Consider the following 19,353-nt stretch of genomic DNA (forward strand, 5'->3'; position numbering starts at 1 on the left):
CTCTTATAAGACTCAATCAAAACATAGAATCATCCATACAAAACGGTAACACAATAAACTAAAGCAGTTTTCCTTTAAGATAACTTTGTAGGAATAAACCTGAAGGCTAAACAGGATCAGAAGAATCATCATTATCATCTTAATAATAATTTCCATTCATGATCTTTGTTCCCATTCTAGTCTAATTCACATCACTGATAAAAGAACATCATACGAACATGAACCAAATTAAAACCACGCATCAACTCCAGTTCACTAAAGCACTTCAAATTATAACCTGAATAAAAGATAAAATTTAAAGATAATTATTGATCTCCTTTTCAGAATTACATCTGTCCACCATTGAAGATATTAGCTCTACAAGTGAAGCAGCATATTTAATACTTTTCAAAGTAACAAATTGACAGTATCCATTTGGAAGAGAGAGAAAGGATTGCCAATGTTCCCAGTTATGACTATGGAAGTTTATAGTGATGGAAACTGGAAATGTTATTGCTAAATAATCAAACCAAACTACATATTTCACATTCAATCGTCAAGGAAGATAATCCTGTAAAATACATCATATTCTGTTTTTTCCCCATGGTGCAGTACAATCTTCACTATGAACTTACCTGGTTTGAGATCGTAATGAATAATAGGTGGCTTGATTTCATTTAAATATTTTAATGCATTTACAATCTGCATGATTATAGATCGCGCTTCTTTCTCTGTCATTAGTTTATGCTGCTTCAGATAAAAGTCAAGATCATTCCCCTCACAGTATTCTAATACTGTACAAAACCTGGAGGAAGTGAAATCAAACAATCAAACAAACATGTTTTATGCATGTGTCAAAATCAACTTAACGTTTACTTAAGAAATCACAAATAATGATTTTTCTAGATCTGTACATCTGCATTAATATATGAATGGCTCAAAAATGTATAGTATGTATAGACCTATTAATCTGATCTTAGCCAAAAGGTCAAGAAGTGATAGACCTTATCACCCTAACCTGAAAACCCTAACCCTAACCCTATGAACTTTTTTTCAATGTGTGTTTATTTACCGGTAAAAAAAGATAAACATAAGCTGAAGCAACATAATAACATCACTTATTTTATGTCTGATCAGACTCTCATGAAAGTGATGTGACATACTTAAATGTTTTAAGTGTCTACTCATCCAAAAATACTTTTCTTTTTTATATACATCTTGATTGGTATTAATGTACCACATATTTTTTTTAAAAAAAATGATACTGAATTCACCTGCAACATGCTTTAATAGAATTTGTATGAATGCATTTGGAATTTTAATATGAAATTATTCATTTAATCACTATATATTTATAGTAATATTTCGATACCATTCCTTTCAATACCAGAAAAGGAAAAGTTTGGGCAGTAATCTATTCTTGCTGACATTTCTATGTACTGTTTTGAAATTTGAAATTCTGCACTTTTAATATAAGAACCAAGGGTCAAATCCTCAATGCTGCCTGTATTTTCCCCTTATATTAGTATGTTCTTCCTTTCTTTGCTATATTAACTGTTCTTTAATTCTGGGGGAAATGTCCTTAAATGTGGTAACAAGTATACTATAGCATCTTATATATCTCTAAAATAATAGGTCCTGATCTTTGGAAATGACAAACTTCTTCGATTCTTGGTCAGGAAATGTTAGTCAGTCTCAGAGGAACTTGCACATGGCTGTCCTTAATAGGTCACACATACTTGTTGAAAAGCTCATTCTCAGCAACTAAAAACTCCTGTATATTTTGAATGTATAACTGTATTTTTTAAGCTGAAAAGTGGCCTAAAACACTTAACATAAATAAGTAGGAATGCTAAGTGTTCTGTGTTATGTAGTATTATATTTAATTTTCTTAGATTTATTTTATAATGTGAAATATTTTCAGGTTATTTTTAATTAATTTCACAATATTATGATTTATCATACAAATACATTAACTTGTACATTAAGATGTGGAGATCAGAAAGAGTGCAGAGAAGAGCAACAAAGATGATTAGGGGACTGGAGACTAAAACATATGAAGAACGGTTGCAGGAACTGGGTATGCCTAGTTTAATGAAAAGAAGGACTAGGGGAGACATGATAGCAGTGTTCCAATATCTCAGGGGTTGCCACAAAGAAGAGGGAGTCGGGCTGTTCTCCAAAGCACGTGAGGGTAGAACAAGAAACAATGGGTGGAAACTAATCAAGAAGAGAAGCAACTTAGAACTAAGGAGAAATTTCCTGACAGTTAGAACAATTAATCAGTGGAACAACTTGCCTGCAGAAGTTGTAAATGCTCCAACACCGGAAATTTTTAAGAAAATGTTGGATAACCATTTGTCTGAAATGGTGTAGGGTTTCCTGCCTGGGCAGGGGGTTGGACTAGAAGACCTCCAAGGTCCCTTTCAACTCTGTTGTTATTATTATTATTACTTTGACATAAAGCACATTTTTCTTTATTTTTTGATCTGTTAATAAAACCCAGAGCTGAAGAAACTTCTTGGATGAGAAGCAAAACGTCTTCAAAGAAAAATAAGTTCAGTTGCCACTTGAAAAAACACCTTTGGGACAGACCTTAGTTTGTTTTGAAATGTCATATTTTCAACTTGGATTAAAAAGCTAAATATTAAACTGAGTAAAATTATTGGGGAAAAAATGGGCTAACACCTAATTTACTTAGTAAATTTAGCATAAATTTCAATTCCAAAAAGTTAACTACTATTTGGTACCCACAAAATAAAATATTGCTGCAGCTTCTCTTATGTGCAAGGTGATAATATTTGAATCCCTTTTATAAATTCTATTTTCTCTTCCATGATATATTTCCCCGAATACTAACTATAAATTGCCTTTCCACAATTTGCTTATGAGGTTTGTGAAAGAAGGCCCTCATGAATATTGTTTCCAAATTATGGGATGTACACCCTCAGTTGTACTAAGTTTCTACTTATTTGGGGTTTTTTTGGAAAGGAAACAAAGCAGCTTTAGGATGGCCCTTTTGATATAAATGTTTTACTCTTATTTTAGCTATTTATGCTTTTTTAATTGTAAGTCACCTTGAATGCTGTATAGAAAAAATATAAATTTTATGAGACGTATACCTATATTAGTATCAAGGCACTCTAGTTCTTTTAATTTAATAATGAAAAGCTCAGTGTAAACATTTAAAGATAATTAAAAGCTAGGAATAAACATCCTAGATGCTTGCAAAGCTAAACTAACCTAAGGGCTGAACCCAAGCTGGAACAAAACTGCTTTGTTTACAAAATGCCAGTAGCATTTGGGCCATCTGTTCTTCCAGAGAAAAGTATTTCACAAAATAGGCCCATCACTCTGAATGCATGCTGCATTTTCTATGGCCCATGCATTTTGTAAGGAGTGGGGACTTGCAAAATGCCTTCTCTTAATAATTAAATTGGACAGGCAAATTCAATTTCTGGCAAAGATTTACTTTAAATGTTATAATTCATATTTCAAAACAGATTGGTTTGCTCCATTTCCTCCCCCCCCCGCAAATTTCTAAACAGCTTAATCACAAATTTTCAAGTGACTTTATTAACAGTGCAAATTACAAATAAAACAGCACTTACGAGTCAGTGTCCAATGAGAAATAGTCATACAATTTAACTATGCGAGGATGATCCAGCTCTTTATGAATTCTATATTCCCTACAAGCATGCCTAAAAGAAAAAGACAAAATTATTTATTACGAGTGACTTCTCACCAATCATCCTGCACTTCAGGTGAAAAAATATGGGTAATGCTTTGCTAGGTGCTAAACTAAAGGCTAACTTTGGTAACTAAAAGTATCCCTCAAAATTACTTGATAGAATACTTCCAGAAAAAGTGTAGGTTTACCTCCAAATGGAAGGTTGAATATATCTGAACTGGATATTTTAGAAACGTTAGGTTATATATCACAATTTAGTTCACACAACATGTTACCTCAAAACTGAATGTACTGAATATCATTCAGTATGCCTGACTTTTAACCTGAACATGGCACATAAATGGAACCATTAAGAAAATATTGTCAAGATCATGACGCAAGAAGATCTGCCTTTTTATAGGGTTAACCTGAACCTGAAAAGAAGGAAAAGAAATTTCTAAAGGCTTTTGGAATAAATCCATCTTGATTGCCTTTTGTAATGGAGCCAAGGCAGCAATCAATGTTATTTCCAGATCATTATTCTATATTCTTCTCTGAGTATGTTCTAGTTTTTCTGAAAACAATCTAAAGAGTGATAACTGGAAGTGGACATAGCATTCAGCTAGATGCAAATCACCAAAGGATAAAATATTATTTTTGGTGATTTGGAAAATAACTCAGCTGTTGTTAGGCCCAGCCCAAGAATGACATAGAGCAATCCAGCCAATGTTCAGTCTTTTACACGAACAGACCAAATCTTGCAGACTAAACTTCTCACACCAACAGATGTACTCAGGAAGATTTTAGGAGTGGCTATTCTAAATCTCTTCTATCCAGTTGTGGGCTATGTTGTCTCTTGTCTGAGTTACTTTCAGTAAACTAGTCTAAAATGTACAATTCCAGAAATGATAACATTATGAAGAAACGGACCGTGATTCATTATTTTTTGCTCACAGGGAACAGTTTCATGTTTTTCAACTGTACCTAGAAAAAAATTGTATTTACATTTTTCTAATTACATTTTCATTTACAAGTTATTAACAAATATTTTAATAAAAACTTCAAACAAAACTTAATACAATCTGAAGGGAAAATAGAGTATATGCTAATACAAAACTCTTCCTATTATTCTATATATACCCAAGAATCAAAAACTATAGTTGTTAAGTGAATCACATGGTTGATAAGTGAGTCTGGCTTCCCAATTAATTTTTCTTGTCAAGAGTTTTGCTGGGAAGGTGGTGACAAAATCCCAGAACACTACAACTGTCATAAATTCATGTTGATTGCCATAGTTTTGATCATGTAGCTGTGGAAATACTCACTTGTGGTAATTTTCCTTTTTTTCATCCCTCCAGTTTTTATTTAACTGGTGGATTTTTACTGCTACATACCTCTGTTCCGTTAAATCAAATGCCTGAAAGAGAAGGATAGCTAGTAAATAGTCAAAAACACCACAAAGACTGCCATCTTTAAATATTAAAAACATCAGTTATGAAAAGAGCAACGCTTAAATGCTTAACTTTTATTGACTAGAGTAGAGGTACTTAATATGCTAATGTTGAAAATTGGTTTTTATTAAACAAGTTTGCCTATTTAATCCCATTTTATCATTTAGTTTGTTATAGAAACTTTAATAGTAGTACTTCCTAGTAATAAGGAAATTAAAAGGGAAAAATAGGAAATGAGATCTATTTACTGAATTTATTTGTATACTTCTACATGTCTATCTGCAGATAATCCAACTCTTGAAATTTTCATGTTTTAATTTTCACAACTGGCTTATCTGTGGATGGCATTTTTAATTTTATTTGAATTAAAAATTTGAGGGTTGGCTAATCCGCAAGTATATAGAGCTGTGATGGCGAACCTATGGCACGCGTGCTGAAGTGGCACGCAGAGCCATTTCTCTGGCCATGCAGAGCTATAGCCTGTTGCTCTTCTGGGTTCTGATATGCCAGTCAACTGGTTTTCATGTGCATGGCCATCCCATCACTGGGACTCGGCGATTGGCGAGTGGCTGGGCTCCTTGAGACAAGAGTTCGCAGAGGGCTGATCTACCGCTGGCTACAACACAATGTTCATTCTCATCTGTATTTGAGATTCCTAGCTAGGGTTGACTTTGGCAGCTTCTCTCCACTGGAGTGCTTCCTGGACATGGCTTATAAGCTCTTGGTGGTCCGCAGAGGACCCACTCAAATTGGTGACAAGACCAGGGTCCCAAGAGGGCGTGGGTTAAGACTTTTATGGCTTTCTTTCTGCCTTGCAAAAGCAGAGATGGGCGGGAGGCCAGATAGCACACAGCACCCCAGTGCAGCGCTCTCCCGAAGACTGCGTGCCCATTCTCCATCCACCTGATTAGTACAGCTGGTGATCTCCCGCGTGCTTTCCTAGCAGGCTAGGCCAGCTTCGGGAAACACTCAAGAAGGATTCAGGTGCTCCAATCCCCTGCATGCTTCCCTTGCAGGCCAGGCCAGCTTTGGGAAACACATGAGAAGGGCTCAGGTGCTGCGACCTCCCGTGTGCAAGGCCATGCATTAGGAGATTCCCCAGCCGGCACATGGCAGCGCCAAGAGTGCTGCCACCGGCCGGGGAACAACTGTCTCACCAGGGAATGGGCCAGTGCCTGGTTGTTCTCCAGTAAGAGCTGCACCGGCCCTCTTGGAAAAAGCGGGAGTGCATGCGCAGTGGGGGTGCATGTGCGCATGCGCAGTGCGGCATGCATGCACAGGGGGGAGGGTGGGGGAGTCTGTGTGCACGTGTGCAAATGGGGTGCGCATTGCATTATGAGTGTTGGCACACGCGAGTGTAACAGCGCTCATGCACTCGGACTTTTGGCATGCAACCCCAAAAAGGTTCACCATCACTGATATAGAAGATACAGAGCACTTTAAAAATGTCCATACATACTCACAGATAAGCTCATTTGCGAATTAACCAAATACTACTTTGGGTGTACAGTTTGGCACCTAAAATTCTTGGTTTATCCATGAGCAATGTAGCTTTAACTTTTTAAAATTCTGTTTAGTCAGCAAAATACAGAAGAAAGAAACCGGACAATTTTGTAAAAATATTCAGCTTAAAGCAGTACACTACTGTGCTTCCCCGAAAATAAGACCCTATCTTATATTTTTTTGAACCCTGTTAATAAGCACTTGGCCTTATTGCCATGCACTCAAAAGCCCGACTGGGCTTATTATCAGGGGATGTCTTATTTTTGGGAATAATATATAAATATTTTAAATATTTAGGTATTATATTATTATTACAAGGAATTTGGTGATCTCTCTATAGGTCAAAATGAAGCTTAGGATTTAGAGTTGGGATGCAAAATAGGAAATACTATGGAAGTTAGGCTTTTTATCAGCTTCAACTTCAAGTTTTAGCAGTATAAAAGTTGCAAAGAAAGTAAATCTTATCTAAATACGATAAGAACAGGTTAAATATCTCTCAGCTATTCAGTAAATGTTGGAGAGATTGTCAAAAGAAAGGAACATCTGTTTACATAAAAATCTGTTTTTCTGGAAGAAAGTATGTAAAAAGAATTATAATTAAACAAAGAATAGAACGTGCTCCAGAATTGAAATTATTAAAAGGAATTCATTATATTTTTACTTCCGCCAACTACATGAATCATAATTTAACAAAGTAATTTCCTAAATAATTCAAAGATTGAAAATTGGTATTATTAAGGTATGCCCTCCATGAAAAAAATACTGATATTAAGCTCCCAGAATGTTGAATTTTTTTCCAGGATCTGGAAAGGTTATATACATGTATTATGTTAATAAGAAAAATAATTCCTGTTTTGGCAAACTTTGCAATCTATGGAAACTGTGGGTGAACTTCATGAGTTAAAAAAAAGTTCCATTACCATATTTTTCACACTATAAGACGCACCCACCCCCCACCCCAAAAAAAGTGGATGGAAATATCTGTGCGTCTTATAGAGCAAATATTGTGGTGGGGGGAGAGAGTTGGTGTCATCGACACCGCCTGTCACTGCTGCTGGGGAAGCTGTTCTGGTGATAGGCAGCAGCGAACGATGGCAGCAGCAATAGGCAGCAGCTATGATCCCCATCACCAATCAGCTGCTCAGCAGTGAAGGTTTCAGCATTCCCCACCGGAGGCAGGCTGTTTGCTGCAAGGATGCTAGCCAGATGAATAACAGATGGATGCCGGGAGGCAGAGGCAGATTTTTTTTCTTGTTTTCCTCCTCTAAAGCTAATGTGCATCTTATAACCTGGTGCGAAAAATATGGTATGTGGAATATAGAATTAGTAAATAATTCTATAAAATCTTCTGAAGATGATTTAAACTATGTACAGTTTAATGGAAAGACGGACTAGAGGATATGATAGCAGTGTTCCAATATCTCAGGGGTGCCACAAAGAAAAGGGAATCAACCTATTTTTCAAAGCACAAGAAGCAACGGACGGAAACTAATCAAGGAAAGAAACTCTAGAACTAAGGAAAAATTTCCTGAAAGAGCAATTAATCAATAGAACAACTTATCTCCAGAAATTATGGGTGCTCCAACACTGGAGGTTTTTAAGAAGAGACTGGACAACCATTTGTTTAAAATGTATAGGATTTCTTACTTGAGCAGGGGATTGGACTAGAAAACCTCCAAGGACCCTTCCAATTCTGTTATTATGCTACGCTATTCTGATTGACATGCTAAAAAAACCTTTTAACATAGTGCCAAATTTGATATGTGAGTATAAAATGACAATTCTAAAATAAAACCAAGAAAATTCACTTTTGTAATGAGCATACAGAGGTAACTTTCATTAACTTGAATCTACTGACTTCTTAGGCCAAGTAAGTCTACTTAGATTGAAAGATTCCTTAGAACACAAATATAGAAGTTTAAAAAACTTAAAACTTTGGCTTCTACAACATTTAATCAAACAAAATAGAAAAGTGATTTAACTTACTTTATATACTTCACTAAATCCTCCTCTGCCTAGGAGATGTAACAACAAATACCTATCATTTAGTGTTGGGTGGTCTTTAAACCTAATGGGAGAGAACAGGAGATTTTATCTATATAATGATTAGAACATAGTCTTAAGCAAATCATCTGAAAAGGTAAGTGATTTGACAAATGGAAGCTCTCTGCCTATAATGTGTAGAAAGGTTTGAGAATGCAAGTGAATTGGCAATCTTTTTCACAGGCAAAGCTAGATTTGTTGACACACAGCCAAACTTTCTTTGAATCTTGCACTGCCCACCACAAACACATTTTGGCCTGTTTTCTTTTATCTTTATGTTTTCTTGCTTACGTTGTCATTTGGAAGGATATACTACCCAAAGTAGCTAGGAGTCATTATATTATATCCATTTAATAAATATTAATTTTAAACAAAGTTAATTCCAAGCAAACATTTCTAGTATATTTTAACAAGCTAGTCATCTTTCACAAGGTTGTAATTTGCTTCTCTCTTATGGTCAATACTCACTGTGAATTATCTTCATTATGTATCCTTTTCAATTCCCTGATATGCAGATTTCTAACCCGTTCTAATCGCTCCAATTCTGCTTGAATCTCAGCTTCTTCCTGCACAAAGAGAAACATCACTTTACTGTACTGTAAACTGCTATACTCAGGATCTTAAACCAAATTTGCCTGATAAGAATTTCTGCAGAATGGCTTTCCTTTACACAGTATTCCCCAATCACAGGGAAAGATATAACGATATGTAAAAAGTAAATGAAAAGACAATGAGAAAATATCTGAACACTGGACTTGACAATAGCCTGCAAATTACCGGCTAACACATCCTATGATATACTAATCATCTATAGACAGAAATATTGTGAACCAAAATTATCTGGCTTGAAAAGTGTTTGAACTATTTAGAATGATAAGTTTTTGGAAGGAGATATTGAATTTTGCATGGCTCTTGCTTTACTGAGCTATTCTATCATCTCTATTTTTCACTTGCAACTCTTTTGTGTCCTTACCAAAGTTGGAAACATCCTTTCGTTAATGCTCACTCGGTTCTTTATAATTTGCTGCAATGTTGCAAGGAATAACATGTTATTATTTCCTAACTCTGTGTAAACTTGCAAAAGAAAAGACAGCATTTCTAGTAATAAGTTTTTTGTTCTGATATTATAAATGGGGGAATACATTTGTTCTCTTTCTTCTTTTTTCATTTTCTTTTTTAGAAGATTTTATTCTAATTTTTCTTAGATGAATTTATCATAAAACATACTTTTTACAAGACTATAAAAATGTAGGCTCAAAAATTCAAGAACTCTATTGGTTTTCTAAGATATACTGACTGTATTTCTAAAGGTAATAAACAGCCATCAGGATTAATAATAACTGATAGCTCATTCTACTCTTAATTTTGAATGGAAATTGATCAAAATTATTTAAATAATCCAGGGGTAGTCAACCTTCTTATACCTATCGTCCACTTTTGTATCTCTGTTAGTAGTAAAATTTTCTAACTGTCCACCAGTTCCAAAATAATGTGCCGTGTATGAGCATGCCTCTCGCGCATTGTGGATTGGGTTGGGGGGCGCGCCGGCTACCAGCTCTGCTTGTCTGTTATAGCTGGGTGGTGTGGGGGGAGATGCGTGAGCTATTCTGGAACGAGGCTCTTTTGTTTGTGGTCGCACTATAGCGCCATTTAGTTTCACTTAGATAACGTGAACTAAACTTATGCACAGGCGATACAAATAGTATATTTTCAGAAATTTAAATTGTCACGGGGAATTTTATGAAAACCTAATGAAAATGTTTTTAAATAATGCTATGAAATTTTTTTTAAAAGTCAATTAAATTAAAAAAAAGGAAAGTGCTTCAATATCGGACAAAACCCCTACCGCCCACCATGAAAGCTGGAACGCCCACTAGTGGGTGGTAGGGACCAGGTTGACTACCACTGAAATAATCCAATTTCTAAAAAAGTACGTTCACTTGTGTTAACAAGTTGCTCTAACATCTGTAGTCATGAAAACCTTTGAAAGGCTAGTGCAGTCCCACTTGAAAACCATCACGGATCCGCTGTTAGACCACTTGAAATTTGCATACTGAGCAAATAGATCAATAGATGATGCTGTTAATATGGCTCTGCAGTACATCCTACAACCTCTTGAATCTCCAAAGACCTACGCAAGGGTCCTCTTTGTAGACTTCAGTTCAGCATTCAATACCATCATTCCAGACACTCTTCTAACTAAGCTAAAGCAGCTAGCGGTACCTGAACACACTTGTAAATGGATCATAAGCTTCCTAACAAACAGGAAGCAGCAGGTGAAGCTAAGCAGAATCACATCAGATTCCTGTACAATTAAGCAACTCAGAAAGTTCAAACTGCCCAAGGAGCTGCTGATACAGTTCTACAGAGGAATTATTGAGTCTGTCATCTGCACCTCTAATTGTCTGGTTTGGTTCTGCAACCGAACAAGACAGACATAGACTTCAGAGGATAATTAGAACTGCAGAAAAAAACAATTGCTACCAACCTGCCTTCCATTGAAGACCTATATACTACATGAACCAAAAAGAAGGTGTAAAACTATTTACAGACCCCTCACATCCTGGACATAAACTGTTTCAACTCAAAATGATGCTACAGAGAACCGCACACCAGAACAACTAGACACAAGAACAGTTTCTTCCTGAACGTCATCACTCTGTTAAAAAAATAATTCCCTCAACACTGTCAAATAATTACTAAATCTGCACTACTATTAAACTTCTCATTGTTCCCATCACCCATCTCCTTCCACTTATGACTTTGTTGCTTGTGTCCTTATGATTTATATTGATATTGTTTCCTGATTACTTATTTGTGCCCTATGACTATCATTAAGTGTTGTACCTTATGATTCTTGATGAAAATATCTTTTCTTTTATGTACACTGAGAGCATATGCACCGAAGACAAATTCCTTGTGTGTCCAATCACACTTGGCCAATAAAAATATTCTATTCTATTCTACTCTATTCTATTCAAGTTTCCTGTATTTAGTTTTAATGGGTGAGCTCAAGAACTAATATTGTGAGAGATCTATTTTGTCCGCATAATGTATATATTTATGTATACTATATATACTATATTTACCATCTATCTAAAAATTCCCAGATACTTTACAACAACAAAGTAAAATTACTTAGGAGGTTAGTCTCTTGTGAACAGAATACAAACAGCACTGTGATATTACAATATAAAAGAAGCAGAAAAATATTTTGTTTCCTGATACTGGTCTAAAACTGTAACATTGAAAAAAAAGAACAAGAGGACAGGCAATTTTCTTTCTTCTTTCATAACTGAGGAAAGCAGCTAATTTATTTATTATCAGTAATTTTAAAATGGTTCTTCAATGATAGAAGTTCCTAAAAATAGAGGATCAATAATGGCAAACAATTCTCCTTAAATAAAAAGTTACAACAATTAATCAAGGGAACAACTTGCCTCCAGAAATTGAGGGTGCTTTTTAAGAAGGGATTGGATAACCATTTGCCTGAAATGGCAAAGAGTTTCCTGCTTGAACAGGGGGTTAGACTAGAAGACCTCCAAGGTCCCTTCCAACTTTTTATTCTGTTAAAAATGCCCATCATTGTTAATTTTATTTAGCAATGCATCTTATTTATTGTTTTAGAATAAAGCTTTAGTTCATGCAGGTGTGCAATGAGAACCAAGAATCTGCCAATATTCCTTATAAATTTACCTTATGCATTAAATAATCTTCCAAATTTCTTCATATTGTGCTAAAATAGATTCCCAAACATGACTCTGTGTAAAATATTTCCTAATTATTTTGAAAACCACTTGTATAAGAGCTAGAATTTCTGTTTAGAAACAGATAGCTATAAAGCTTGAGAAAGAGAATTTCACAGAAGGATCTACACTCTCAAACAGAGAATAAACAAACATAAATCAGTAAAGAAACAAATAACCAAGAACTAGAACAAGTAGGAAGTCAAAAACATAATTCAATGCATACTTGAAGTTATAACATATCTTTTTACCTTTTTAAGGTGACCTAGTCGGAGTTTAAATATTTCCTCTTGTTCATGATATTCCGCTAATGTTAACCTGTACATGAATAAAATAAGTGGTTCAAAAATTAGGAATGCCTTATAGCAAGAAAGGTGATCTATCCAGATGCCATAGGCAACTTTCAGAGTCCACTAAAACTTAGCCACAAAGTCTATTTTTGATTGTTATAGGACAAAACCATTACATTCATCAGGAATAATAAATTAGCCCCATCAATTCAATTAAGTAGCTGAAAAGAGTCCATTCACTTTTTGTTCCAAGTCTGATTAGTTTTTGGAAAGTAGGCCTGGGCCTGCCACTCAAATGTCAAATGTGGCCCTCAGTCTGCAAAAACCAATATAATTGTGGAGAGAAATTTCATCAGAAACACAGAATCTGAGGAGGCCTACTTTATATTGGTTTTTCCTAGGGTAAAACCTAGGAAGTTCCTTCCATTTGACAGCCCCAGAAAGGATTCTGAAATGTTTGTGCCACCTACGTCTCATTTTCTGCTCCATTGGTTTTGTTTTTGCGTTGCTTTTGCTCATTGGTAGACGGAGGAGCCTGGCCCATGGCAGGTGGTTTTCGTTTTGCTAACATTTTCCGTTGCCTTTCTATTTCTTCTCTTTGCGAATTTATTCTTTCTTGCTGCCTAAATAAAAGTAGAACATGGACATTATTAGAGAACATAAAATAATATATGCCAATATATGGTTGGTCTCCTACATCCTTTGGTAGGCACACCCGAACAATACATTTCTGGTAATCTGTCAATCCTTAGAAGACTAAATATTGTAGAGCTTGGGGTTTGGAAATATAGCTGGCTATTATCAAGCAACAGATTGAATGGTAAATCCAGTTTCTAAGAAATAATTATAAGGGCCTTGGTTTTAAATATAAAAAGTGTTTATAGTTGCAGACAGTTTTCAAATGAAGAGGCTAATCTTTAGGGGGCACGACAACTCCCTTAATTTTCTTTTATTTATTTATTTAATTAATTAGATTTTTATACCGCCCTTCTCCCGAAGGACTCAGGGCGGTGAACAGCCAAATAAAAACAACTAATACATAAATAAGCTTAAAAACATATTAAAAACTAATTATAAACTGGCCAAATTTAAAATTAACAATAAAATAAACAATCCTAAAACCCCTCTTAAAATTCCCTCAAGCTAGCCCTGCACGGTAGAATAAAAAAGTCTTGAGCTCACATTTAAAAGACCGGTGGTCGGGGAGTTGACGCAGCCCCGGAGGCAGCTCGTTCCATAGAGCTGGAGCCTCCACAGAAAAGGCCCTCCCCCTGGGGGCCGCCAGTCGACATTGTTTGACTGACGGCACCCTGAGGAGGCCCTCCCTATGGGAGTGCACAGGTCGATGGGAGGCTATAGGCGGTAGTAGGCGGTCCCGAAGGTAACCTGGTCCTGTGCCATGGAGCACTTTAAAGGTGATGACCAGTACCTTGAATTGCACCCGGAAGACCACCGGCAACCAGTGCAGGCTGCGCAGGAGCGGTGTTATATGGGAGCATCGCGGTGCCCCTTCTATTACCCGCGCAGCCGCATTCTGGACCAGTTGGAGCCTCCTTCTACTTTATGGAAGAATATATTTTTAGCCTTATCAGTTAATTGAGTTTAGCCTCAGACAGGGTTATGTACCTTTCTATTTCTTTTCTATCTTGCACACCACATAAGAAACCAGTTATTTTATGCATGATTATTAAGAAGCCTAGTCGTATTTTCCCTTTTGAAATAAGGTATTTGAGGAGCAGGGAAACTAAACAGTTCCACCACCCCACAAAGTCTATGCTTATTATATTGTTGAACCAGAGGAGTTCTGCAAAGAAGAATGGGGGGAAAATGCAAAATTAAGTCCAGAAAAATTCTTAACTGGATATGGGAAATATTTGGAAGCTGTTATTTTTACAAAGGTAGTGTTACAAAGTACCATATTTTTTGCATTATAAAATGCTGCAGACCATAAGACACACCTAGCTTTTGGGGAGAAAAATAAGACCAAAAAAAAATAAATCTGCCTTGCCTCCCAGCAAATTACCTCCTTGCAAAAAACAGCCTGGTCAGCTTCAGCACAAGAAGCTGATTGGCGGTTGGATCAGCCTCCCAGAATACTGCCAATCAGTTATTCCAAGCTGTGGGGATCATTGGCGCTTATTGCTGCCTCCACGTTCCCATTTTTGGCCTCCATGTGTGCCCCATTTTCAGCCTCCGCGCATCCGTTTTCGACTTGTTCCAGGCGACAGGGATTACTGTTGGCTCCACTCAGCGGTGATAGGCGGCAATTCCTGCTGCCTGGAACAGGACAAAAATGGGATGTGCAGAGGCAGAAAATGGGGCGCGCAGAGGCGATGATAGGTGGCGATGACGATGAGCAGCGATTTCCGCATCTGGAACAGATGATTGGCTGTATTCCAGGAGGCCGATCCAACCGCCAATAAGCTTCTCATGCTAAATCAGGCTGTGCTGAAGCTGACCAGGCTGTTAGCTGTTTGCTGCAAGGAGGCAAATTGCTGGGAGGCAGAGGCCGAAGGTTGGGGGCTGGCACGTGGGCAGGGCTTTGGCAACATTTGCTCTATAAGACACACAGACATTTCAACCCACTTTGCCGGGGGTGGGGGCAGGGGGCGGGAGAGTGCATCTTATAGACCAAAAAATATGATACTAACTGGAAAGTATTTTTTGCAGCTGCTTTGTTTTCATATTTAAAATCTGTACATAACTATACACAACTAAGTATATGCAGATGTACTGGATATACTTACTTAGTGCATAAGTGCATAAATGCACCTGCGTGCCTACTTTCCCTGTCCTAATATTTCTTTTTACTTACTCTTTTCAAATTATGTTTATACTTTTATCTGTTATCTTATATGATTGACAAAATAAATAAATAAAATAAATAAATGTAAATTTGTAGAAAGAGATTTATATTTATCATGCAGATGTTCATCAGTTTCTAGTCTTCCAATTTGGTCAGGGGTGCCTATATTTTTGTACCCAATTCTTAAATAAATCTGGATTTAGTCCTATATACCCAAGCACCTTATGTCCTAATATGTAATGTTTGTGAAGAAAATGTTCCCTCTAGTCTGCCTAATAACAAAGCAATCTCTGCATACAAATGCACCTTTATTTACAAAACAAGATCTGGATTTTGCAGCTACAGAATTTAAGCCTTTTAAAAATTATTTTTTTTCATATAATCATTAATTATCATGCTAACAGATGTAATTAAACTTTAATCTATATATTTCCTGTTATTTCAAAAAGTGATAGCATTCAAAGGCATATATCAAAGTGGTGAAATTTATGACAGTGATATGAATAAGGGTTCTAAATGCACTTGCCACCGTGTTTCCCTTAGAATAATGACCAATCCCAAAAATAAGCCCTAGCCTGATTTTTTGGGATGGGCCTAATATGACCTACCCTAAAAATAAGTCCCAGTGAAGGGGATGGGCGTGGCCAGCACAAGAGGCAGCCCTTCCTTTCCCTGGTCACCTCATGGCTGCTTGGCTCCTTAATCAGTGCCCATGGATCAGCTGAGCTAGCGAGGGCTGGGAGCTGCCTCTCATTCCTTCTCTCCATCCCTTTCAAGCAATCAAATGTTACTTGAGAAAAGGACGCACATCCCAGGATTGCAATGCTGAAGGCTTGGAATGGAGCCTTTTTGACAAACTGCAAGAAAATCCCTCCCCCCATTTTCCTGCCGTTCGCAAAAAAGGCTACATTCTGAGACTTCAGCATTTGGTCAAATAGATATCCATATTGTTGAAGCTAAGGCACTGATAAGGTATGATGCAGGCTTGTTCAACTCTTGAACTGCCAACTCTAGTTGTTCTTTTCCTGGCATTACCATTTTTCTAATTATATATGATAGGCAAGTATTACTTGCTAGCAGCAGAAGCGTTCTTATACAGGCAGTTCTCAACTTACAACAGTTCATTTAGTGACTGTTTGAAGTTACAATGGCACTAAAAATGACCATTTTTTACACTTATAACCATTGCATCCCCATGGTCACGTGATTCATATTCAAATGCTTGACAACTGATTCACATTTAGGATAGCTGTGGTGTTCCAGAATCATTTGACCCCGTTTGCACTCTTGTCACAAGCAAAGTCAATGGGGAAGCCAAATTTCCAATGATTCACTTAACAAATGTGGCAAGAAAAGTCATAAAATGATGCAAAACTCACTGAACAAATTTCTCACTTAACAACATAAATTTTGGGCTTAATTGGGGTCGTAAATTGAGGGCTACCTATACTATATTTGTAAGATTGTCATTGCATTTACTGTTTTATAAATATTATGGAGAGTTATTTTTGTTTTAGTAAATGGTACAGCTCCTTTCCTGATTTCATAAAAACTTTTACTTAAAGGAGAACAGTAGTCACAAATATAGTAAGTTATATATGGATTAATATAAAAAAAACACCAAGTAAATCACCAGTGATCTTTTCTGTTTCTGGAGAAAGCAGAACAATAGAAAAACACATACTTGATTAAATTTTGGAAAGCATAGCCATCTGTCCATTGTTCTGTGTAAGAGGCTCCATGCCGGACTGTAGCGAAATGACCTAAACGCAACCGATCTTGCATACTCTTATCTCGACAAGCCATCTTTTCCTGTTTTGACTATAAAGGAAAAAGTAAAGTATATGTATGCTTTGCAAAGTATCCCTATTTATTTATTTAAATGCTTTGTAAGTCATCCATCTTAAGAATGCAAGTCTGGGCAATTTACAACACTGTAATGTTACTCAATCAAAATCGTATCAACATGAACAAAACAAAGTTGATTCCCAAAGGTCTGGCAGTTTTAGATTTCTATGTAAAAGACATACAGATACTCCTTGCTTACCAATCACTTGTTAGAATTATGGAGGTTCTGAAAAAGGAGACCTATGCCGTATCCTTGAAGCTGCAGTCATTGCAGCATTCACAAGATCATGTGATCATGATTTGGTCACTGTTGTAATGTTGTAAACATTTACAACAATCACAGTGCTCATTGTTACACACCTATTTAACCATTAAATATTTACTACCAATTCTATCTTCTAATGCTTCATTATTTTTTCAACATTCTAATGTTTTTTATTGATACCAGCTGATTCCAAACATTTGATGATCCAATTAGGGTGTATTATTATTACTACTACTTCTATAGTTATTATCTTAAACAAATAAGTTTTCTACTTATGCAGGTTATGGGGATATAACTTCAAAACAAGTTGTGCTGGTTGTAACTCACCTTTTCTACAAGTAGCTTCTTGCTCATTGTTACACACCTATTTAACCGTTCTTTGTATTTCTCAAGCATTTTCTGATGTTCATCTATCTGCCGTCTTAAATCACAGTTTGCCTGAAAATAAAATATCAAGCAGGTGAACACAAATTACCCTAAATTAGTTACTAATTCATTATTTTGCATGGATGAGAAAATTTTTAAAACTATAACAATTATCAAATAGAAAAAAAAGGATCCTCATGCACACAATAAATTTGGATTTACCATTTACTTCAATTGTTTGAATCTCAAGGAGGGGAATTCATATCTTCTAGAGCAAGTCCATTTTGGACCAAAAGGTCCATTTGTCACTGCCTCTCCAGGTGGAGGAACCATCCTGGAGAATCAATGTAGTTTCTCAACACAGCATTATTATTTCTTTTAAAATCAGAAGACTTACATTTAGAAACCATTGTTAGCAACACCAGAGAAACAATACAAAAACAAGATCAATTTCCAGGTCAGCTAAGAATGATTTCTTTGCCATTCCTCTTCCATAGTAATAGTGTTAACTGCTTGATTCTTTTAAGACTGAAACATTAAAATTGCAAAAAGAAATATATAACACCCTTCCCAATTTTAAAAGTTGATTTTAGAATAGATGGGTTTTGTGAGGTTTAGAAAACAAATTTAGATGTTCTAGACAACCTGTAATCTGTTGGGTCATTTCAGAGATATTTTTCTACCTCTAACAGAGAAACAGAATAACCAAGGGGAAAAAAGTAGTGGGAACAACTTCCAACTTCCTGCCAACTTAACTGCAGCTGATCACCTTCTGACAGCCAATGACAGGACTGGTATGCATGAGAATGCTATCCAGCCTCCACAGGGCTAGGGTGGGAACCAGTCTATCTGATTTCTGATAGTCAAAGAAGGTACCTTATTTCAAAAATGTTATTGCCCTGTGATGTACTGTTTTGCCCAACTGAATAGACAGAGATACGAATGTATTGTAGTGTATAGAAATCCAAATTTCCACATTTTCTTCAGCATCATAGACAGCATCTTAAAAGAGTCTATCAAAACAGGGGACCAAAGAGATGCCTACCAGGGATCAATATTCCTGTTTTACTGTAGCTTTGTAGGAAGTAGTCAAATGTTGCTGCTGAACTTAATTTACCAATTTTATATAGTTTGAAGAAAATATAAACTACTGAAGTTAATGCTGACTTCACATATCACTTTTGATAGGAAAATTATCTCAAAAGACAGCTATTCCTCTAGGAGAATAAATACTACTTTCGATGGATGATAGGCCACAATTAAGCACAATTGATAACCATCCATTAACAGGATTTTTAATGTCCACTAACTTTCCTTGAAAGACTACAGTGGTTCACTTTTCCTGAAGTTTAATATTCTATCCAGATAAGAATTCAAGCATATTAT

At 36.2% G+C, this 19,353-nt stretch overlaps 1 protein-coding gene across 9 annotated transcripts in view; it reads right to left on the reverse strand.

Annotated features, from left to right (window-relative positions):
* LOC131198900 (serine/threonine-protein kinase tousled-like 2) overlaps positions 1-19,353 on the reverse strand; it is a 62,322-nt gene that overhangs the window by 18,349 nt on the left and 24,620 nt on the right. For all 9 annotated transcript variants that reach the window (XM_058184130.1, XM_058184127.1, XM_058184132.1 and 6 more), the window contains 9 exons: positions 17,929-18,039; positions 17,173-17,309; positions 13,153-13,305; positions 12,644-12,710; positions 9,115-9,212; positions 8,590-8,671; positions 4,975-5,066; positions 3,591-3,680; positions 615-784 (listed from right to left, as the gene is read on the reverse strand). In XM_058184130.1, coding sequence (XP_058040113.1) covers positions 615-784; positions 3,591-3,680; positions 4,975-5,066; positions 8,590-8,671; positions 9,115-9,212; positions 12,644-12,710; positions 13,153-13,305; positions 17,173-17,309; positions 17,929-18,039 — 1,000 coding nt within the window. The remainder of the gene's footprint in view (positions 1-614; positions 785-3,590; positions 3,681-4,974; positions 5,067-8,589; positions 8,672-9,114; positions 9,213-12,643; positions 12,711-13,152; positions 13,306-17,172; positions 17,310-17,928; positions 18,040-19,353) is intronic.

The sequence above is a fragment of the Ahaetulla prasina genome, chromosome 4, assembly GCF_028640845.1.
Source record: "Ahaetulla prasina isolate Xishuangbanna chromosome 4, ASM2864084v1, whole genome shotgun sequence".
In the NCBI taxonomy this organism is placed as follows: Eukaryota; Metazoa; Chordata; class Lepidosauria; order Squamata; family Colubridae; genus Ahaetulla; species Ahaetulla prasina.